The sequence below is a fragment of the Phacochoerus africanus genome, chromosome 1 (assembly GCF_016906955.1).
Source record: "Phacochoerus africanus isolate WHEZ1 chromosome 1, ROS_Pafr_v1, whole genome shotgun sequence".
In the NCBI taxonomy this organism is placed as follows: domain Eukaryota; kingdom Metazoa; phylum Chordata; class Mammalia; order Artiodactyla; family Suidae; genus Phacochoerus; species Phacochoerus africanus.
Window position 1 is genome coordinate 189171419 of NC_062544.1, and position 24563 is coordinate 189195981.

At 36.3% G+C, this 24563-nt stretch overlaps 1 protein-coding gene and 1 non-coding gene across 14 annotated transcripts in view; both read right to left on the bottom strand.

The window, feature by feature from the left end:
• PHC3 (polyhomeotic homolog 3) overlaps positions 1-24563 on the bottom strand; it is an 84623-nt gene that overhangs the window by 5030 nt on the left and 55030 nt on the right. For 8 of the 13 annotated variants that reach the window (XM_047786247.1, XM_047786298.1, XM_047786307.1 and 5 more), the window contains 5 exons: positions 17039-17289; positions 13269-13428; positions 7170-7284; positions 3750-3882; positions 3427-3658 (listed from right to left, as the gene is read on the bottom strand). In XM_047786247.1, coding sequence (XP_047642203.1) covers positions 3427-3658; positions 3750-3882; positions 7170-7284; positions 13269-13428; positions 17039-17289 — 891 coding nt within the window. Of the gene's footprint in view, positions 1-3124; positions 3254-3426; positions 3659-3749; positions 3883-7169; positions 7285-9030; positions 9108-13268; positions 13429-17038; positions 17290-24563 lie in introns of those variants that run through there. The other 5 variants (XM_047786335.1, XM_047786317.1, XR_007135764.1 and 2 more) reach the window with 4 other exon arrangements.
• On the bottom strand, positions 4514-4620 carry LOC125113969 (U6 spliceosomal RNA). Its single transcript, XR_007131654.1, has one exon. It is a non-coding gene; the product is annotated as a U6 spliceosomal RNA (small nuclear RNA).

Genomic DNA, 24563 nt, shown 5'->3' on the forward strand with positions numbered 1-24563 from the left:
GCCATCAAGATGGGCATGGACCTGTGCACTTGGACATGGGTCCCAACTGAACCTTACAAGTGTCCAGTCAATTTTCCTGCTAAATCTAAAACAAAAAGACACCACACAAAAATAACTGCACAAAAAAAAATAACCTCTGTAAGGATGGTGAAAAGGTGTCACCTGCATCTACACTACAGAATAAACAAGTCTCAGTATTATGGAAACCAGTACACAGTCATATGTATTTAGACAATTCCTACTTTATATACCTACCAAATAACTAGAGAAACCAAATCTACTACAGATTCACAGAATAACAAATACAGACTAAAGTGACCTTTGCAAAAGGTAATTCACTGTATCAAGGAAAAGCTGAAGATAACCACAGTAGATTGAAAATAAAAGGAACCATTCCTATAAAGAACTTTTCAATGTACAAAAATTTAGAAGACAATAGTTTTTCACTCTAGTAACAGTTCTGAGATTGGCCTGCATACCAATTCTAATGTGATCCCACCAAGACAGTTCACAAGATGACATTATTCAAAGAGAAGGAAAAACTCTAAGAACAAATTTGGTGCCTTGATGAAAGAGGGAAACCTAGCTTCAACTGGAAAGAAACGAAATGCAAGAAATTACAAAATTTACAAGTTTGTTCACACCATTAGAAAAGCTCAGGGGTTAAAAAAAAAAAAAAAAAAATTCCAGCCCTGAATGAGCTGAAAGAGGCTCCTCAATAAGAAGTTTACAAAGGCCAGAGGAGCACAGAAAAGGAAGATAAAGGCATTTTCTGGCATATGATTTATCTTAAGCTACAGGCATTATTCAAAGAAAAAACTCTGAGAAGTAAGATATAACTGATCATGCAAGTAAGCTTGTTATTTAGCCTGTCAAAGCAATTTAAAATACTCCCATTTAATCAGTAAAAGAAAAACAGAGACTTATCAGCAGACTCTTAATACAGTGCCAGGCAATTCTAAATTATAAAGCAGTCTGCTTTATATGTAATGTTCTCTAAACAACTGGCGACAAAATTGTCTCAATGAACTCAGTAAGACAAGCACCTCATATTTTAAGAAATAATTTTTTTTCAATTCAAATGAAGCAAAAATGAAACGAAGGTGTTATTTAGCCCTTTTTCTAATAAAGCAGCCAAGAGTAGCCTCGTGGCAAATGGATACCAGGAAAAATTAGAAAACTAGCCCTTAAAAAACCATATGAAGCAATAGAAGAAATCAAAAGTATCTACTATTTGTTAATTATTTGTCCAACTAAAAGGAAAAGAAATTATTTCCCCCAAATGAGAAATTAGGCTAACAAACCACGCTCATGTATGTACCCTATTTGGAAGACTAAGATAATGTGTGAAAATGACAGAATTAAAGTCCAGCCCCAGGTATCACTGTCAATTCCAATATTAATTCTCACTGTAGCTATACTGGTATAAAACTTAAATTTATTTCATAAAATATTAAAACCACAACAGTGAAGACTCACCATCCTCTAATCCATCTGTTTTTTAAAGTGGATTCTAAACCTACATGGTCAGCACTTAACTCAGACCTAAGTTTTCCTAGGTGTGTGCTTAAAAATCCTCCCATGAAAAATGTATCCCTACTTAAGATAACTTCATCTTTCTTTAAGAAGTGACCATATCGGGAGTTCCCTTGTAGCGCAGCAGGTTAAGGATCTGACATTGTCACTACTGTGGCTCTGGTTACAGCTGTAGCACATGTTCAGTCCCTGGCCTGGGAACGTTCACATGCCATGGGTATGGCCAAAAAATGAAGACCAAAAAAAAAAAAAAAAAATCGATCGTATCTTGTTTAAAAAAAAAATTCTAAAGTAAGCTACTGAAAAAATAATTTAATAAAATTTTAGAGTTCTGTATATATATCTTCCTCAATTATATCCTGATACAACCATCCTAAAATGAAAACATCAAGTTAGAAATGCATTTAATAAACTCAACCTTTCAAACATCACAGCTTAGGCTGGCCTACTTTAATCATCCTCATAGCACTTATATTAAGCCAAAAAGAAATTGGGCAAAATTATCTAAAACAAAGCCTCTTTTATAATAAAGTGTTGAAAATCTCATATAATGTATCAAATACTACACTGGAAGTAAAAAACAGAATGGTTCTATTAGCTGTTTACCCTCATGATTATGTGGTGACTGGGAGTATGGTTTGCTGCCCTGCTCAGCCTGAGGAGAGTATTTTACTGCATATCCCTAACAAAAGAAAAAATTCAAAGTTTTCCGACTGAAAGTTGAAAGAACATTAAGTGGACCCATCATAAGTCACAGACCATCTGCATAAGGTAAAATAACTGACAGACCTTTTTAAAAAAACAGTACTTCTGAATATACTTTATTTACATGACACTCTAGCTACAAGTTGGCTTCTGAGACAGTGGTCACCTTCACAGAAAGATTAATTAGCAAAAATAGCTGGATTAATTTTAATAAGTCTGTAGAAAAGTTCAAAGAAGATGTATTTTTCTGGAAAGCTTGTGTCAAGAGAAATGGTATGATTTACCAAAACCCCAAAATGGAACAAATATTTTAAAAATCTTATCTTCTATACTCATAAGATCAAAGTGAATGATAAAGATTTACTGATTTAAAAAAATATATATTGCCTTAACATTTATAGCCAGAGTGAGTCTCATCATGAGCAAAGGCACAGCTGTCTTAAGTAGCCACCAGCCCCTTAGAGAAAATGGGTATGAAAGATTATTGTCATATTTAAGAAAAAAGATAAAGAACATAATGACCTAAGCTGATGGAAAGAGTGCCAAATAAGAGCAGAAAAGAAAAGTTACCCTCAATATTGGAATGGAATATCATAACTAAACTTCAGTTGTCTACTTAGTTTCTGAAGTGTTCCTGATATCTACTTACTGCAAAGAATCAAAGAATGCAGCCTCCTTTAAAAGAACTGGCTTATGTTTTTAAAAGAAACCAAAATGTTAATCATAGTCTTAAAGGTCTTGATTAGCTTTCAAAAACGTAAAAAAAAAAAAAAAAAAAAAATTTCCATTTTTAAAAAGGTTAAAATAGGAAATTAAGAGGAAATAGAATAGAAAACTGGAAGAGTAGAAGGGAAGAAGTGTCTGACTCAATCTCTCTACTGACCTCTCGAGAGAAATCAGACTGAAGAGAAGAGAGCACCTTTATTATCTTCACCGGCTGAGGTGTCACAGCAGAAGCACGACTAGTCAGTTTTTATCGACTTGGGAGGGTATAAGAAAATACCCAGTTGTGCTGAGGGAATAAGCAAGAGGAAACAGATCACATTTCAAAAGCAAATGCCATTTAATGAGTACAAATATACAGAACTTCTCTAGCCTTTTTGTGCAGTAAGTGTGGATGGATCTAATGTCATTCCTGTGTATGAGTGCACAAGACAAATAAGGTCAAAGTGGTGAATCACATACCAGGCAAAGAATGGATGAAAGCCCAGACGTCATCAACCGTCCATATAGAAGGCTCTGTCTGTGCAACTGGCAGCAAGTCACTGTTTTCAGGCATTTTCCTCATTCTCACATCCCGAAGCTCACGTTCTCTTTCCCGCTCACTCTGCCTGCGCAGGCGTGTTGTCATAGCAGATGGCACAGAATCTTCATGAGAAGCCAAGTCTTCTTCTGCAGATGGATAAGTAAGTGGAAGCTGGAAAATGTAGTACAAGTAAAATACAGCATTGCACTTTCCTTGTATTTCTGAAAAGGGTATTGTACATTGAAGCAAGGTTTCTACAGACCTGCCTAAGGATATGTTCTCTTGCTGCCCCATCAGGGCCACTTGGACGACGGCCACGATGCCCAAGACTTTGATTATCAGGTTTACGATTCCAACGACTAAGTGTAAATTTTTTAGAACAGCTAACATTGTACCTAAGAAATTCAAGTGAGAAAAAATATTAAATGATATATGGGACCCTCCATGTAGTAATTATGACCTTAAAATTCAGTAGTGAATTAGTAAGTGCCATTAACTTCATTATGGACTGTAATACCTCAGAAAGTAAACCAAAGTGTTAGACAGATGTACTTACACTAATAGAGAAAAAAAAAAAAACACACACACAGAAAAGGCCTCTTCATACATCATAATATGGCTCTCAATTTAATACTGGATACCTACAACAACATATTGATATTTTCTCCTAATAACGGCATTATAGTGGGTAACTTTCTGCAAAATACAGAGGCTAATTCAAGGTTCCAAGAGAAAAAGAGTTAACTATTTAGATGTTCAAACTGTTATTTTCCAAGGAAATCATTTCTCAAGAGAAATTAGTAAAAATAGGTTAATATAGTAGAGAGAAGGAAATCTCAAATGGCTAGTAAAATATTTTTCAAACTTAACTAAAGTCAAAGAGTGAAAATGTACAGCTGAAATTTTAAGGTTATACAAGGAATTCATGGCTCTCACTGTTCAGGAAATTCAACTATATATAATTCTTTAAAACTGACTGAAAGATTATTTTATCAAAACAGACTGTCTTATATATATTTTTTCTTTTAAAACACAGAACACTTCATGAATTTGCATCTCATCCTTGTGCAGGGGCCATGCTAATCTTCTCCATATTGTTCCAATCTTAGAATACGTGCTGCTAAAGTGAGCCCTTTGGGGGTTCCCATCGTGGCTCAGCAGAAACCAATCTAACATCCATGAGGACGCAGGTTCGATCCCCGGCCCCACTCAGTGGGTTAAGGATCCAGCGTTGCTGTGAGCTGTGGTGTAGGTCACAGACTCAGCTCAGATCTAGCTTTGGTGTGGGCCAGTGGCTACAGCTCCAACTGGACCCCTAGCCCGGGAACCTCCATATGCCGTGGGTGTGGCCCTAAAAAGAAAAGAAAAAAAAAAAGTGAGCACTCTAATATTTTTTAATGTAGACCTATAAGGCATGATGACAGCTTAAAAGACTCCTATACCATTTACTGGGTTTCAACACCCTAGAACAGTGGCTAGCAAACTTCTTCTATAAAGAGCCAGGCAGTAAATATTTTAGGTTTTGTAGGCCACACAAGTCTCTAGCACAACTACTCAACGCTGCAACTGTAATATGAATGCTCCCATAGACAGTAATGAATGAGCATGGCTGTGCTCCAGTAAAACTTTAGTGACACTTAAATTTGAAATTCTCATGTATCATGAAATATTATTCTTCTGATTCTTTTCAACCATGGTAAAACCATAATAACCACCTTATACAGTTCAGGAGCCATACAAAAATAGGCTACAGAAAGGACTCGGCCTGCGCATAGTTAACCAACAACCCCTTCCCTGGAAAGAAGAGTGAAAAGAAAAAATCTAAGAAACAAATTTCTGAAAAGTTACAGAAAGGCTAAGAAAAATACACAGAGTTCCTCTTTTTTGCACATAAAACTGCCACTGTAATTTCTCATTTTTAAAACTTTTGCTTTAAGATGATTTCTCAGGAAAATGATGAAAATAAATCCCAAATAACATTGCCATTGATAAGTGTTCTAAGACCAATATACAGATACCAAAATAAAATTTCCTCACCTATGTTTTATGAAAATACCAGGAGGTGGAAGTAAGGAGTGCTATAGAGTAAATAGGCTATTTTTTCCCCAAAAAACATAAAAGTGTCCCGATATCACTTCATTTTGTCCTGAAACAATCTAACAAGCTCCTGCTGTGGTCATATGCTCGTCTGTGGGCTCAGTTCTAAAGGTTTCTGATTTCCATTCACATCAACTGACAAAACTTCTTTCCCAAATGACCAAAGAACAGAGAAGAGAGACTAACTTTACACCTGCTATTCAGTCCCTAATGTAGATCTTTCAGACAGACGGCCAGGCAGACATGTAAAGAGCAGTTCTTACCTGACCTAATTTACATCCTCTCCTTGCTCTTATCTGCATTTTCCTATGTTAGGAGACCTAAACCTCTAAAGAGGTTCACCTAACACTCAGCAGTCATCTCTGGGATAAGAGTGGTGGTAGTGTGTTAAAGGTCCTGAAATATTTCTAAATAATCAGTAAGTTTAAGATACTGTGAAAAGAAGTCCTTCTCCCACAGTTTTTAATCCCTTAGAATCAGAGAGCCATGATTCTTTCTTATGGTACACACAAACTGGAAAACCCCCAGGTCAAAATAAGAGTTATATTATTTGACTTGCACTATCAAAAACATGAATGAATATCTGAATAACAGACTGACAATTAAGAAACCAATAACCCATTTTTAGAAGAAAGTACTTCTACTACTTATTTAACTTAAGTTTTACTAAGTATATTTTAGGGGTACCATACTAAATAATATGTTCAAGCAAGAAATTCCCTAGACGTGTCAACAAGATTTTAAATTCTTTGACAGAATAATAACTTTTGGCACAGAGAACAAATTTCAAAATAATCAACCTGCACACACACCTCCCCTTTAGTGGGAAATACCTATATTAGGATTTATTAGCAGAATCAGGTTTTCTTTAATGTAAACAAAACCTGTGACAAGATCAATGAAGATACTAAACATTTCTTTTGCTAGTAATACTATTTACCTATAATATTATTACTGAAAATACAAATTTAGAGGAGACAGGCATTTTGCTGTCAAGATAATGTAACAATGTGGAGAACTTGTGCTATAGCTATCCTACCTAGAAACCTAAAATAAACAGGATATGATTAAAAGAAATGAAAACATTTTAAGGATCCAGTGTTGCCATGAGCTGTAGTGTAGGCCAGCGGCTACAGCTCCAATTAGACCCCTAGCCTGGGAACCTCCATAGGCCATGGGAGCAGCCCTAGAAAAGGCAAAAATACAAAAAAATAAATAAAGGAAATGAAAACATTTTAAAACATAACAAAGTAAACCCACATATTTCAATACTGGTAAAACAAATAAATACTGTTTTGATACTTTAAGGACTAGCAGTCCACTCACAGGAGGGATTCTCCTAAGCATATTCTTACCACCAGGAGAATGCTACTTCAATATTAGATTATACTGTATGTGCTACACATGTGCAATTTTCGTACAGCAAAATTTAACAACGAAATACCAAAGCAGCTCTAGATAAAGCTTACTTGATTATCATTTCTCCTTAATATCTCATTTTGACTAATGGTAAACTACCTAAGTTTTTTGGTTTTGTTACAGTGACTGTGGTTTGTGCTTTAGGAAATTCAAGGGAAACAAATACCTTTTGGCACATGACATAGTGCAGAATCGTTTAGACCGCAGAAATTCATTAGCATATCCCATCTTTCCACAGAATTCACACTTGAGCAACTCACTGTCCATTTCTTCTAAGGTCTCTAAAAAAAGAAAACAAAAGAATAAACTTCCAAAAATTTAATTGTGGCAAATTTTCTTGTAGCTTTTACTTTGGTTGGATGCTGCTAGCTCAGACCCTTAGCAAACTTAAAAGGAATAGTCTTTTAACTTTTTAATCCATAGCCCCTTTGGTAAGGCAAAAGCCCCCCAAAAATATCCACTTTTACCAATTCCCTCTTGCTCTCCTGCATAAAAAGTTTAGTTTTCCCTATATGAATAAGCAATACATTTTTTAAAGATTCGTTTTGCTGAGAATCCAACCTATCTAAAAATGTGCAAATAAGACAAAGTCACTACCTTTCAAAAGGAACGCTTTCTAAAAGCATCATGTAGTATATACTTTGATACACTGTCCTACGTACAACATATATAGCAAAGAAGATAATTCTAAGCAGAGAGAATGAGGATGACTCCAAAAAGAAGGTAAAATTTTGATGTCTGATTTCAGAGGAGCATTTAAAATAACACTCTCAAAGATCTGCAGCATATAACAGAATATATAAAGATGTATTATCTAACTATACAACAGTCCTTTTTAGTTATATTAAAAATAATTTACAATTATCTTAAAAATCACCTATGGCTTTGTAATTTCTAATTTATCCTTTTTTGTCAGAGTACTCTCTGTTAAGTTAGAATGTCCTTCCTCCACCTCTATATCCATCTTTCTTCAAGCCATACCACAGGACTCAAAGAAACTTCCTATCTAAATCTTCAAGTATTAAGCAGCAGTCACCTATAAGCAAGCAACTTAATCTTCATGACCCACAGTTTTCTCATCTGTAAAATGGGGTTTATAAATACTTTTCCCAAAGAACTGTAATGAAGATTACATGAATGCCCAACAGGGAGTAGGCATAGAAAAGTGATAGTTCCATTTCCTGTTTTCCATTTAAGAACTAGAACTACCAAGACCTGTAATAAGTACTTAAGAAATACTTTAATGAAACTGTTAAATTCTTAAATCCACCATATTTTTGCCTTTTTCATGTTATCATAATTCCTATTCCAAGTCATATAAATTATACCAAAAAAAGCACTCCACCAACTAAAGCTTTTAGCTCTGCACTCCATATGTAGTTTTCTATGTTATTCATTTAACCAAGACTTGTTAAGATGAAGAAAAGGACTCTGAAATGTAGGCATGGATGACATGTACTCAATGCATTCAAGCATCACATTATCCTAGCATTACTGGACAAGCAAGTGGCAAAGTGCTAAGTCAAGTGAAGGTAGCAAGAACAACTCCAAAACCTACTGTGAAATATCTGAAGTTCCAAAAGACATCCAAATACAATGTCAACCAATCAACTCATAAACTAGCAAGTGATCATCTTAAGGAAATTCACAGGACTATCTTCATAAGCAAAACTCATCTAATTGGTAGCAATAAGGAAGAAAGAGTCTCAAAACAAGTGAAGTAAAAATTAGTCCTTCCAATGACCTAGAAATGGCTTTCACACAGCTGTGCCCTACAACACATTCCTGGGACCTAGTGTCATAATGTCCAAGAGTATTGTTTTCACTTTGTCATGCTTGTAACCAGACCTGATCTTGAAAAGGTTGTACTGAAGACAAAATTGCTATTTCCCCACCACTGCCACCAAACCAGCCCCAAAGAGCCCATTCCTCAGGTTGTTTGATTTCCAGACTATACTAAAAGCTTTATCAAAAGTTTTTCTTAATTAACATAACAATATGCAACACTTGATAATAGGTTAGAATACCTTATGAAGGAGAAGGAAATGTTTTTGCTGGTGAGAGAGGGGAGATCCCAAACAGGTATGGTCTAAGAGTTAACAACCTGACAAAAATAGAACATCAGTTTTATTTCTCATAAAGAAGAGAGGAACATTAACAGATTCAAAAAAAAAATCCAGTTCTAATGTTTGGTCAAAATTTTAACAAATTTGGTAATGTTTTACCAAGGCTACTTTTTCACATTTGTGAATAAAAAATTAAGAGCCAAATAAGTTTTTAAAAAATGTTGCTTAGTTAATAAAGGTGGAATTCTAGACAGCTGGTAATTCTCTAATATCCATTCTTCAGTTTTCTCTCACAGTAACAAAATCCTAATCTTCAGCTACAAATATCACCACTGAGAATAAAACAGTTTCTGCCCTATGTGTGGCCAATTTCTGACCAATGACATGGAAATGGAAATGCCTGCAAATTCTAAGAGGTGCCCTTTTTCCCATCTTATTGATCAGAATGTGATCATGAAGATTAGCTATCCTGGAAATGACAGCAACATTCTAGGTATGGCAGAGCCATGAGACACTGAGAGCTTAGGTGCCCAACTCAATGGTGCCCAACTCAGTGGAGCCTGGCACTGCTCACCTTTGGGCTATGTCAAAATGAGACTTCTTATTTAATTAGGTATTATCCTGAGTCTCTAATGGAGTGGCCAAACACATATTCTAATTAACAGAGATCCCCAATTTTTCTATGCAAGGAGGAGTTACTTTTTAATTTTCCTGAAGACTTGAGAACACTTTAGGATCAGCAGCAAAAAAAGAGGCAATGAGATAAAAACCATCATCAGTCTGATGATTTACCCGGGAAGACATATTCTGATAAATCACAAACTATTGCTTGGAGATTCTGGCTATAGAACCTGCCCAAACAGAGATATCCTCTAAAAAGAGAATAATCCTTAAGTTTTTCATACTGAATTAAACTGTATGTACTACTAAAACCAAGGACACTAAATTAATGACCTCACCATTTCACCCTAAAGTATTTCCCATAAGCACTGAAGTATACAGTAAAAGAAAAAATTTATAAAATTAAATGACACATTTTCAGTGAATATATCTCTACTATGAAATAGATTGTCTTTTTTTTTCTTGCCACACCCATAGCATATAGAAGTTCAAGGGCCAGGGATCGAACGGGAGCCATAGCAGTGACAAAACTGGATCCTTAACTCACTGAGCCACCATAATCATCTTTTCCTACACTCAATATATTTAACATATAATTATGTAAATTTAAAGTGTACAATGTGTTAATCTGATACATCATATCACTGTCTTTGTAGTGATATGGAGCACTTCTATCACATTAATTTTTATCCTTTCATTTTAGTCATTGGGATAATTAAGTTTAGTCTCTCAGCAAGTCTGATGATTGCAGTACAATAATATTGTCTGTATTCACTGTACTGTGCATTAGATCTCTATGGCTTATTTATTACTCATTGCATAGATTAATCATCTTTAAACCTTCCTATTCCTCACTCTGGTATCTTGTCCTTTTAAACCACCCTTTACCTTATCTTCCATCAGTCCTCTCCCTCCTCTTCCCACCATGACTATGAGTTATCAATTACATGCCAAACTTCTATATTCATCCTACAAGTGACCAGCAGAGCTTCCAAAAAACACTCCTGTTCATGTCACCTGCATAAAAATCTTCCAATAACCATCCTCTTGACAGTAAGGTAAATCCTAACTCCAGAGTAGAATATCAAGGTACTCTAGAATCTGAATCTGCCTTACTTCCCACTACTTTTCTAACGCAGCCGTCTACCCTTCACTGCCCCCTCCTGTAGTTACCCAGCACTTGCACAGTTTTTGTGTATTTATTTCATGGTATGCTAACCTGAAAGGTTCTTCTTGTTTGTTACCTTAAATCTGTGCTTTACCATCTAGGACCCAGGTCAAATCCCATCTTTACAAAGACTCACCAACCTGGCAATAATCTCACCCGGTTTTAAGGTGCCAAGTTCCTACTATCTAATACAATTCACTTAATACTTACCATACGTTACACCTTAGTTATATTTCTGTTGTGGAGATTGCTACTTCCTACTAGACCAAAATTTCCTCTAAATTCTAGCATGGTCCAGCATATGTAAATATACTATAAACCATGAGCATCACAAAATATGCTGTGAAGCTTTCTAAGCAGTTTTCCATTCTCTCCAATGTGTGTACATGAGAGGGAACATTATATATGTTGATTTGCTTAGAAAACTTTCATGTACACACTTCTTATAGATAAAGGCAAGAAAAAAAATCCCTGCACATTCACCTTTATTACCTTCACCTCAAATGAAAATTTTTCTCAGATATACACAGTATGTATAATTAAAAGCAAGTACTCAGGAATTAAATGAAATTAAATTCATAACAAGAGGCAAAATAAAGAGATTGTTTGGATACTGATTTGAACAAAATAACTATAAAAGGACATTTATACAATTTAAGCAATTATACAATTGAGGAAATCTGAATATGGACAGATACTAGATGACACCAAAGAATTACTACTAATATTGTTTTGTGCAACATAACATTTAACAAAATGTACACTTTTTAGAGATATATTCTTTAGTACGTACTAGTATAATACAATAAGAACTATGATTTTTTTTTTTCCCCAAAAGAAGAAAGGAAGGGAGAGGAAAAAAGCAACAGAGAAAGAGGGGAGGAGTTCCCATCATGGCACAATAGAAATGAACCTGACTAGGAACTATGAGGTTGCAGGTTCAATCCCTGGCCTTGCTCAGTGGGTTAAGGATCCAGCATTGCTGTGAGCTGTGGTGTAGGTCACAGACGTGGCTCAGATCCCGCATTGCTGTGGCTCTGGCATAGGCCGGTAGCTACAGCTCCAATTGGACACCTAGCCTGGGAACCTCCATACGCCATGGGAGCAGCCCTAGAAAAGCCAAAAAGACAAAAAAAAAAAAGAATTAGGAAAACTGAGAGCCAAGTCCATTTTGCTTACCAGCATGCTATTTTACTTACTTTAGCAAAGTACAGAGTACACACTCAATAAATATTTGCAAAATGAACATATTAATTTTACATGAAATATACTAATATACTGAAGATAATTAGACACAGATGTTAATTCACTACTGTAGAGCCCTGACTATACTAAGTGCTATTTACTTAAACTGAATTTTATCAATTGCAAAGTCATGATCAGAATAAAAAATATATATATTTTTTTGTATTTATTTGTGTTTATTTTCCTGCAGTCATTTTGTATGCCACTTTAACTTTTACAGAGTTTTCACATATTAAAGTCTATATTAAGAAAAAAAAAAAAAGATTCTCTGGCATTGAGAAGACAGTGATATTTTCCTCTCTGAACAAACCGAATCACTTTTTTTTTTCTTTTGTCCTTTTACGGCTGCACCCTCAGCACATGGAGGTTCCCAAGCTAGGGGTCCAATTGGAGCTGTAGCTGTAGCTGCCGGCCTATGCCAGATTCAAGCCACATCTTTAACCTACACCACAGCTCGTGGCAATGCTGGATCCTTTACCCAATGAGCAAGGCCAGGGATTGAACCCGCAACCTCATGGTTCCTAGTTGGATTTGTTTTCACTGCTCCAAATCACTTTTTGATTGAAGACTACATCTTTATACAACTGTAATACCCCTGGATATCAAATATCACAATACATAAGGTCTAAAACCAAACAACCCAGAAGATCTAGATTTTTAAGCAAACTCAGTAAACAGTCATTTACTTAAGTCTGCTTAGGAAAGAGAACTGGATGTTTTGAAACTAAAATTGGGGGGATTTTTGTTTGTTTTTGTTTTTGTTTTGGCTGCACCCATGGCATGTGGAGAGTTCTAAGTTAGGGATCAAACACTCCACAGCAGCAACCTAAGCCACTACAGTGACAACGCCAGATCTTTAACCCACTGTGCCACAAGAGAACTCCTTGATGCTAGAACTTTAAATTATTTTCACATATATAATGGAACTTTTTCCACCCAAACACCTACTTCAAACATCAAACTGACATCATACAAATTAACACCAATCTTGCTACTATATTTATATAGCCATTAAGAGTCTGGTTAGCTTTTCCATTACTTTAGTCAAATACATTCTATGAAAATAAAAGTAAATACTTCCAAGTGAAAATCTCTGTAGAATAAAAATCCATGTTTTACTTCAACCAATAAAGTCAAAGGGTATCTTAAAAGAAAATCCACAAACCTTCAGCAATCATATCTTCCATCTCTGTGTCAGATGAATTATCTGCATGCTTTGCATTATTCTGTAACTCTGGCTGAACACACACAGAATTTATCATCTGATTATCCAAAATAGGCCTTTTTTTCACAGGATGTTCAATCAGCAAAGATGAACGACTCACCTTTAAAAGAGGGAGAACAAAATTAATCTTTTAGAAGACTTTCAAAAATAGTTTTTAAAAAATCTCTTGAATGGTATCTGTGATAATTTACTTGTACAACTCATCAGATCCATTTATTAAGTACTTTATTCCCTAAGAAAAGGCCCGGCAATCTAAATATAAACACTTTATATTACAGGTCACCAGCAGGATGGATGCTTCAAAGTCTCAGTCAAATGGAAGTAGGGTCCTAGTTTAGGCAGATAGTCTAAAAAGTCTTTAAAAAATCAGTAATACATTTTGATTAGCCAGATACCTTTATTTTTTTTCTGCAACAACTTTCAAGAATTTATTTTTCATGCACAAAGATTTTTATTTGTAGGGTTAACTATCAAGATAGGTCATTACTGCATGGCTTTTAAAGATGAGGACCGACCTACTGTATAGCACAGAGAACTCAATATTCTGTAATAACCTCTATGGGAAAAGAATCTGAAAAAAAATGGCTATATATGTATGTATATGTATATATACCCTTAGATAATTTCTTTACAAAAGCATAATGAGGACTAGAACTCAAGTCACCTAACTCCTAGTTCAGCAGCCTAATCTATCATAATTACAAAAAGAAATGAAAAAATCCTCAAATATTAAAATCAGTAACAGAAATACATGCACTTATGTTCCATATACTTGGTTAAGTCATGAAAACTACTTATTTTAGAAATGTTTTCAGGGACTTCCAGTAGTAGCTCAGCAGAAACGAACCTATCATCCATGAGGGCACAGGTTTGATCCCTGGCCTCGCTCACAGGGTTAAGGATTCAGCACTGCTGTAAGCTGTGGTGTGGGTCACAGAAGCAGCTCAGATCTCATGTTGCTGTGGCGTAGGCTGGCAGCTGTAGCTCCAATTTGACCCCTAGCCTAGGAACCTCCATATGCAGCAAGTGCAGCCCTAAAAAGACAAAAAAAAAAGGAAAGAAAGGTTTTCAGCAAAAACATTCTAGACCAAAAACATTTACTGATTTACTAGTGAACTCTCAGCTATCTGAAAAAATGGAACCTTTTTTCCTACTTGAGAATGCTGGTCAACTCTGCAACATCTTCCACACATAGTGAATATAGCTTCCTGTAAATTTCGACGTGTAACCCTAAAGAATAATCACTCATAAGCTTCTAAATTTTGTTCATTTCAGTCAGTATATATAATATGCCTCAAGTAGTTTTATGGAGATTACTGCTGACGAAACTGTAATATTTAGATCTGCTAAATCTGGCATATGAATAAATTTAAATAATCTTTCCAGAAAATAACTTGGCAACACAAAGAGAGTCTTATGAATACATACGTACTGTGATCCAATACCTGTACTTCTAGGAATTTATGCTAAAGCAGTTATGTAAAATGTGGGTAATTTACAGAGATACTCCTTTTAAGACTATTTAAGGAGTTCCCGTCATGGCTCACTGGTTAACGAATCTGACTAGAAACCATGAGATTTAGGGTTCATTCCCTGGCCTTGATCAGTGGGTTAAGGATCCAGCGTTGCCATGAGCTGTGGTGTAGGTTGTGTAGGTTGCAGATGTGGCTCGGATCCTGTGTTGCTATGGCTGAGGTGTAGGCCAGCAGCTATAGCTCCGATTCGACCCCTAGCCTGGGAACCTCCATATGCCGCGGGAGACGCCCTAGAAATGGCAAAAAGACCAAAAAAAAAAAAAAAAGACTATTTGAACAGGGAAAAAACAGAAACCTAAATGACCAACAATATAGTTGTCCCTCACTATCTGCAGGGGATTGGTTCCAGGACTTCAGAGGATACAAAAACCTGCAGATGCTCAAGTCTCTTTTAGAAAGTGGAGCATTATGTGCATATAACCTCATATAACCTATGCACACTCTTCTGTATACATTAAGTAATCTCTAGATTACTTACAACACCTAATAAAATATAAATACAAAGTAAACAGTTGCCCATGCACAGCAAATTCAAGTTTTACTTTTCAGAATTTCTTACATTTTTCTTTTTAATATATATATATGTATTTTTTGGCCATGCCTGTGGCACGAGGAAGTTCCCAAATCAGGGACTGAACCAAGCCACAGCAGTGACAATACTGAATTCTTAACCACTAGGCCACCAGGGAACATCTTTTTTAATATTTTGATTTATGATTGGGTTGACTCCCAAATGTGAAACCTGTGGATATAGAGGGTCAATTATAATGGATGGATTATATAAATTATGGCTGTCCATAAAGTAGAATAGTATGTAACCTTTCAAAATCAAATGAGATTAATCAAATTAAAAACTATTAATCAAATGAGAAAATAAATGCTCAATCTACACTAAGTGGGGGAGTTCCCAACGTGGCACAGCAGAAACGAATCCGACTAGGAACTATGAGGTTTTGGGTTTGATCCCTGGCCTCGCTCAGTGGGTTAACAATCCAGCACTGCCGAGAGCTGTGGTGTAGGCTGCAGATGCGACTCTAATTCTTTGTTGCCATGACTGTGGTGTAGGCCAGAAGCTGTAGCTCCAATTTGACCCCAAGCTTGGGAACTTCCATGTGCCATGTATGCAGCTCTAAAAGGACAAAAGACGAAAAAAAAAAAAAAAAAAAAAGGTTGAGTGCTATGACACAGGTACCACAGTCAATATGTGGCATAGCTAAGATCCAACCACTGAGAAGTAGGGAGAAAAGACTGCTTCATTCCTCCACTTACTATATCAGAGATTTTTTTTTTGGTCACATCTGCAGCATGTGGAAGTGGAAATTCCCAGCCTGTGCTACAACAATGACAAAGCTGAGTCCTTAATCACTAGGCCCACTAGGGAACTCTCAGAGATTCTTTAAGACATCCAAGTTTAATACACACACCATAGACTAAATATAAAGATAACCAATTAGGAAATCAGCTATCACTATGCAATCACAATGCCCTATCCATGAATATGAAAAATCAGATGGTTCAAAGCCCCTCAAAATAATTTTGTTTTCTTATCTTTGATTTTGGCCATTTGTCTTAGTTTATTTTCTAAGGAAAAATGTTCACCTCTAGATATTAGCATGAAATTCTGCATCGCTGGTCTCAAATTTTATAGCACCTCCGTTTTGAGGTAAACATTTTGAAACATTTAAAAAATATGATTGAAGCCTGAGATGTAAGAATAATGAGAAAATCTATTTGCTTATTATAAACCATCAACTGAGTAACATCGGAAGTATTAAATTAGGAAACTATTCTTTTCTGTATCCAAGTTAAAGTTCACAAAGTATCACATTATACAAGAAACACCATCAAAAAGAAAAAAATACACTTCAGATGTCATTTCAGTCCCCTTAAAAAGAAAAAAAAGTTTATTTCACTGGAGTAAACACCTAATTGCCTTTCTCTAAAAATTATAAAACTGATGTCCTTATATCCTCCAATTTTTCTCCTTCGACATCTAAATAGCATAAAATTCTAGAAGTATATTTGGAAATATATAAAGAATATGTATTAAAAATTCTAGATAAAATATTAACAATTTTTGAAATAAAATTACAAGCTTATTTTTTAGAACAGACTATAAATTTTAAAATAATGCCACGTGAAGAATTTTAAAAATACAAATTCCTTGCTACTTACAGGAAATGGCTCCAATCCCTCCTGGATCACAAAGCCTTCAATAACATGGGTCAAGATCTGTGGTTTAACAATAGCCTGTGGAGGTTTGTTTTCTACATTGGGTATGCTACTGGGCATAGATGTACTATTACTCCTGGTGGTAGCAGCTGGAAGTAATAGTGGAGGTGGAGGAACAGAAACATGCGAAGGATCTGATGGAGATTTAATTACTGAAGCACTGACTGATGCCACAGCGGGTAATTCTACTTGCTCTGGAAAAAAAAAAGTCATTTTTTTCAATCTTTAGCATTCTGCCCAGGCAAACATGAAAGAAAATTTTAAAATAAACATTAATAACAATAATAATATCTAGCACTTAAAAAAAAACTTGATACCTTTATATTTATTATCTCACTTAATCTCCACAAAGCTCCCAAGGCAACAGAACCAAAAACAAAAACAAAAATAAACCAATGGGACCTAATCAAACAGGCAAGCACAGCAAAGGAAACCATAAAAATAACAAAAAGATGGAGTTCCTATCGTGGTTCAGTGGCTAATGAACCCGAGTAGTATCCATGAGGACATTGATCCCTGGCCTGGCTCAGTGTGTTAAGGAACTGGTATTGCCATGAGCTGTGGTGTAAGTCACAGATGCGGCTCGGATCCTGTGTTGCTGTGGCGTAGGCCAGCAGCTACGGCTCCATTCGACCCCTATCCTGAGAACTTGCATGTGTCACGGGTGTAGCCCTAGAAAGACAGAAAGACCCCCCCCCAAAAAAAAAAGACAACCTACCAAATGGGAGAAAACACTTTGAAATATGTAACCAAAGGGCTTAATCTCTAAAATCTACAAACTACTTATACAACTCAACAGCAAAAAAAAACCAACAACCCAATTGAAAAATGGGCAGAAGACCTGAATAGACATTTCTCCAAAGATGTACAGATGGCCAACAGGCACATGAAAAAATGCTCACCAATGTTAATTATTAGAAAAATACAAATCAAAACCACAATGAGATTTCACACTGGTCCAAATGGCCATCATTAACAAGTCCAAAATAAGGCCATATATGACAAACCCAGAGCTAACATCATTCTCAATGGTGAAAAGCTGAAAGAATTCCCACTGGGAGTTCCCGTCATGGCACAGTGGTTAACGAATCTGACTAGGAACCATGCCGTTGCAGGTTCGATCCCTGGCCTTACTCACTGGGTTAAGGATCCGGCATTGCTGTGAGCTGTGGTGTAGGTCACAGATGCAGCTCGGATCCAGAGTTGCTATGGCTCTGGCATAGGCCAGCGGCTACAGCTCCGATTGGACCCCTGGCCTGGGAAACTCCATATGCCACGGGAGCGGCCCTACAAAAGGAAAAAAGACAAAAAGACAAAAAAAAAATAGAATTCCCACTGAGATCAGGGACAAGACAAGGATGTCCACTCTCGCCACTACTATTCAACATAGTTTTGGAAGTCCTAGCCATAGCAATCAGAGAAGTAAAAGGAATCCACATTGGAAAGGAAGAAGTAAAACTATTACTATTTGCAGATGACATGATACTATACCTAGAGAATCCTAAAGACTCCACCAGAAAACTGCTGGAGCTCATCCACGAATTTGGATGAGTCACAGAATACAAAATTAATACACAGAAATCAATGGCATTTCTATATACCAACAATGAAAGATCAGAAAGAAATATTAGGGAAGCAATCCCATGTGCCATTGCTTACCATCCAAAAGAATAAAATACCTAGGAGTAAACCTACCTAAAGAGACAAAAGACCTGTACTCTGAAAACTACAAGCCACTGATGAAAGAAATCAAACATGACACAAATAGATGGAAAGACATACATGCTCTTGGATTGGAAGAGTCAATATTATCAAAATGACTATACCACCTAAGGCAATCTACAGAGTCAATGCAATCCCTATCAAATTACCAAGGACATTTTTCACAGAACTCGAACAAAATATTTTAAAGTTTGTTTGGAAGCACAAAAGGCCCAGAATAGCCAAAGACATCCTGGAAAAGAAAAATGGAGCTGGAGGAATGAGGCTCCCGGACTTCAGACTATACTACAAAGCAACACTCATCAAAACTGTATGGTACTGGCACAAAGACAGAACTATAGATCAGTGGAGCAGGACAGAAAGCCCAGAATTAAACCCATGCACCTACAGCCAACTCATCTACGACAAAGGAGGCAGGAATATACAAGGGAGAAAGGACAGCTTGTTCAATAAGTGGTGCTGGGAAAACTGGACAGCCACATGCAAAAGAATGAAATTAGAACACTCCCTAACACCATACACAAAAATAAACTCCAAATGGATTAAAGACCTAGATACAAGACCAGACACTATCAAACTCTTAAAGGAAAACACAGCCCAAACACTCTCTGACATAAACGACAGCAACACCTTCTCAGATCCACCTCTTAGAGTACTGACAGTAAAAACAAAAATAAACAAATGGGACCTAATCAAACTTCAAAGTTTCTGCACAGCAAAGGAAACCCTAAACAAAACAAAAAGGCAACCCACAGAATGGGAGAAAATCTTTGCAAGTGAATCGACTGACAAGGGATTAATCTCCAAAATTTATACACACCTTCTGTAGCTCCATACCAAAAAAACAAATAACCCCATCCAAAAATGGGCAGAAGATCTAAACAGACAGTTCTCCAAAGAAGACATGCAGATGGCCAAAAAACACATGAGAAGATGCTCAACACCACTCATTATTAGAGAAATGCAAATCAAAACCACTCTGAGGTACCACCTTACACCAGCCAGAATGGCCATCTTCAAAAAGTCTACAAACAATAAGTGCTGGAGAGGGTGTGGAGAAAAAGGGACCCTATGACACTGTTGGTGGGATTGTAAGTTGGTGCAACCACTGTGGAAAGCAGTATGGAGATGCCTCAGAAAACTAAAAATAGAACTACCATTTGATCCAGCAGTCCCAATCCTGGGCATCTATCCAGAGAAAACCATGACTCGCAAAGACACATGGACTCTGATGTTCATTGCAGCACTATTTTCAATAGCCAAGACATGGAAACAACCTAAATGTCCATCCACAGAGGAGTGCATCAAGAAGAGGTGGTACATAGACACAATGGAATATTACTCAGCCATTAAAAGGAACGAAATACCAGCATTCTTAGCAACATGGATGGACCTAGAAATTATCTTGCTAAGTGAAGTCAGCCATACAATGAGACACCAACATCAAATGCTTTCACTGACATGTGGAATCTGAAAAAAGGACAGACTGAACTGCTTTGCAGAGCAGATACTGACTCACAGACATTGAAAAACTTATGGTCTCCGGAGGAGACAGTTTGAGGGGAGGGGGGATGCGCTGGGGTTGTGGGGAAATCCTATAAAATTGGATTGTGATGATCACTGTACAACTACAAATGTAATAAATTCATTGAGTAATAAAAAAATAATAAATAAGAGTCCACAAATAACATATGCTGGAGAGGATGTGAAGAAAAGGGTACCCTCCTTCACTGTTGGTGGGAATGTAAATTGGTGTAACCACTATGGAAAACAGTATGGAGGTACCTCAGAAAACTAAATATAGAATTACCATATGATCCAGCAATCCCACTCTTGGGCATATATCTGAACAAAACTTTTCTTAAAAAAGATACATGCACCCCTATGTTCATTGAAGCACTATTCACAATAGCCAAGACATGGAAACGACCTAAATGTTCATCAACAGATGAATGGATTAAGATGTGGTACATATACACAGTGGAATACTACCCAGCCATAAAAAGGAAAATAATGCCATTTGCGGCAACATGGATGGAACTAGAGACTCTCATACATAAGAGAAGTCAGAAAGACAAATACCATATGATATCACTTATATCTGGAATCTAATATATGACACAAATGAACCTTTCTACAGAAAGGAAACAAACTCATGGTCTTGGAAAACAGACTTGTGGTTGCCTGGGCGGTAGGGGGGTGGGGGGAAGTGTGGGATGGACTGGGAGTTTGGGGTTAATAGATGCAAAGTATTGCATCTGGAGTGGATAAGCAATGAGGTCCTGCTGTGTAGCACATCGAACTATAGTAATGGAACATGAGGGAGAATAATGTGAGAAAAAGAATGTATGACTGGGTCACTTTGCTGTACATCAAAATTTAACAGAACGTTGTAAATCAACTATAATAAAAAAAAAATCTCCACAATGACCTTATGAGATACAAACTACTACCATCCCCACTTACAAAGGAAGGGCTGGTAACTTGCTAAAAGTTACCATTCCAATCTTGGTTAAAAAAAAACTGTTTCTTAAAGCAGCTATAATGGAAAAAATAAAAATTATAAAAAACAAATGAATAAATTCTGAAAATTAAAAAAAAGAACTTCCATAAGAAATGAAAATCTTCTAGAATGTCAATTTAAGAATAATTACTAAATTTCTTTTAATTTTAAGCTACGCAGATATTAAATTCCAATGTTCCTGTTTATACACTTCAAACGGTATGGGGGAAAAAGTACTTTGAAAATATGCTTAGGTAAAAAAGGATTATGAAACCCACAGAATAAATAGAAATTGTAATGAATTATACAGGGGATTATCTTTATTTCAAGCAGTAAGGCTAATCCACATCCATGCACAAATGTTTCTTGTCGTTTTTATCTATTCTTCATTGACACTGTGCATGTCAATTTGGGGGAACACTGTAGTTAGTATCAGGCAATTGCAAAACGCTAGGCTGGATCACTGTGATTCCTCCCCTTCAAACTCCAAGGACCACAACAAAAGAGATCCATAGCCTATGATGGACACTTTACCTACCCATTCGATAGCACTCAACCTTTACTAAACTGTACCAAAGTGACGAGACCAAACCAATTACTGGCTAGGAATATAAGTACAAGATATCTGAGAAAAATAACAAAAGAAAAGCATATGCTCAAGATACTACTACCATTTACTGAGCACTTATATGCCAGGAACTGTGTAAATGTCTTACATGCTATAATTCATTTAATCCTCAAAACTAGCCTCTAGGCAGGTACTGTTATTATCTCCCATTTATAGATATGGAAACCAAGACACAGAAAAATAAAGCAACTTGCCTAAAGGCAAACAGCTAATTAGTGCAGCTACGATACTAACCCAAGCAGTCAGGTTCTGGAGACAACCAACACTTTTAATTGCTATGGTAACTCCTCTCTACCATCAAAATTAAAAGGATTGACATCACTATCAAAGATACTCACAATATAGCCCAGTTAGGTAGAGAAGAAAGAAAAAGAATCCCTATAGAATAAAAATTCTAGCTAACAAAATAGTACAGTGATAATAGGTACAGTGTCAGAAAAGAAAAAACTAATAGTTCACACTTAATAATTCAATGTGATTGATTTCACTATGTAGTTTATCACAGAAATATTACAAACACAAATTAACCTAGTTCCACCAAATAACCCACCAGGATAAACTGTACTGGAAAACCTGTATAAAGTCACACAATCCCTCATTAAAAACTAAAGCAGAAAGTCAGTAGAGGAGTTTCTGTTGTGGCTCAGTGGTTAACAAATCCGACTAGGAGACATGAGGTTGCGGGTTCAATCCCTGGCCTTGCTCAATGGGTTAAGAATCTGGTGTTGCTATGAGCTGTGGTGTAGGTTGCAGACGCGGCTCGGATCCCAAGTTGCTGTGGCTGTGGCATAGGCCGGCAGCTGTAGCTCTGATTCGACCCCTAGCCTGGGAACCTCCATATGCCACAGGCACGGCCCTAGAAAAGACCAAAAAAGGAAAAAAAAAAAAAAATCATAGAAAATACAGGTTTGCTGATTTCTGGGAGGAAATACACAATTATATACATGCGTTACCAAACTGAGCAACTCCATAAAAAAGCTATCCCACACACACCCAATCTTCACATACACTCCTAGAGAAAAAGGGATAAAAGATATAATTCTGAACAAGGACTGAAAAGCAACTTTTCTCTTAGAAGAAAAAGAAGACAAATCTATGGAAAACTAAAAATTAGACAAAAATTTAATGTCCCTTACAGATTTACAGATATCTTATTAATTTAGAAATATAAAGCTAGACTATGTATAATGTGATTTATTCAGAAAATACTGCTTGGTATATATTCTAACTAATTTTTAGATCAAACATACAAATATATCTAAGTTCTGTTGACAACAAAGTCGTAATTACTGACTTCTTGAAGAAGCTAACAGCTATTTCTTGCAAGTTTATAATCCACTATTAAAATAAAAAACACAAGAAGAGTGATGTATTACAGCAGAACAAAAACACTATTACACTCTCCAGATTTAAGACAACTGTGAGATAGAAAAGCCAAATTAACTGATAAGACTCTGCCACAAGTTATACCGCCTATTTGCAATCTCATTTTCTGAGCAAAATTTATGAGATTTTGCTACTTTTTATGAATACTTTTTAAAGAATTCTTAAAGATTTATGAAGACTGAATCCTAGGTGGAAATAAGTCCCTCTGTTTTTATAGGTTTATTACATGATTTGATGAGCAACCCATGCTTGCTTTCCCCCCTTGTAAGTGTGAAGTAAATTAAAGGAAGATTCAAAAATCTACATTGTACTTAGACAATTTAGCCAGAAGGATATGCATGCCAGGATCTCAGATTATATTACTGAGGAAATAATGTAAAGATATTCTTGAGTTTCGGGAGCTCCCATCGTGGCACAGCGGAAACAAATCCGACTACGAACCATGAGGTTGTGGGTTTAATCCCTGGCCTCGCTCAGTGGGTTGAGGATCTGGCATTGCCATGAGCTAAGGTGTAGCTCCAAGACATGGCTCAGATCCTGCATTGCTGTGGCTGTGGTGTAGGCAGGCAGCTGTAGCTCTGATTCGACCCCTAGCCTGGGACCTTCCATATGCCACAGGTGCGACCATGAAAAGAAAAAGGCAAAAAAAAAAAAGATATTCTTGAGTTTCGGTATTTCAAAAATATTTAAATTTTCTTGAGTATCATTAGTAATGATTTTAGGTAATTAAATAACAGTTACAATGCAAGGTTGTTATTCAGTTAAACATATATTTGTCTTTAAATCAAAACTCCAAGAAATCTGTAGCAACATAAATCCATTTTCAGTGTATGGAAACTACAAAGATTTAATACTATAGGTAGATTTTTCTTAAATTTATCTTTTGAGGTATTATTTTGAATAAATGAAGACAAAAATATTAAACTTGTCAAATATTTTACATAATTTTATTGACTAAATGTTTTCCATTTTGTAGGAGGGGTTAATATTAGAGGAAAATTGGTTTTCACCCTCCATGCTTTCCCAAGATTTATACTGGTAGTAAGGGATAAAGAGCTGGAGAGAAGGGAAGGGTTAGAGATGTGGCACGCTGAAGAAACAGAGGAGAAGAGCTGATTTGGTAGCAAAGTAAGTGCCCTGTTAGTTTCCATGCCTGTTGTAGTGGTTCATCTTAACTGAAAGTGATAAGAGCTATGAGATATTCAATAGAACAGAACACTTTCAACAAG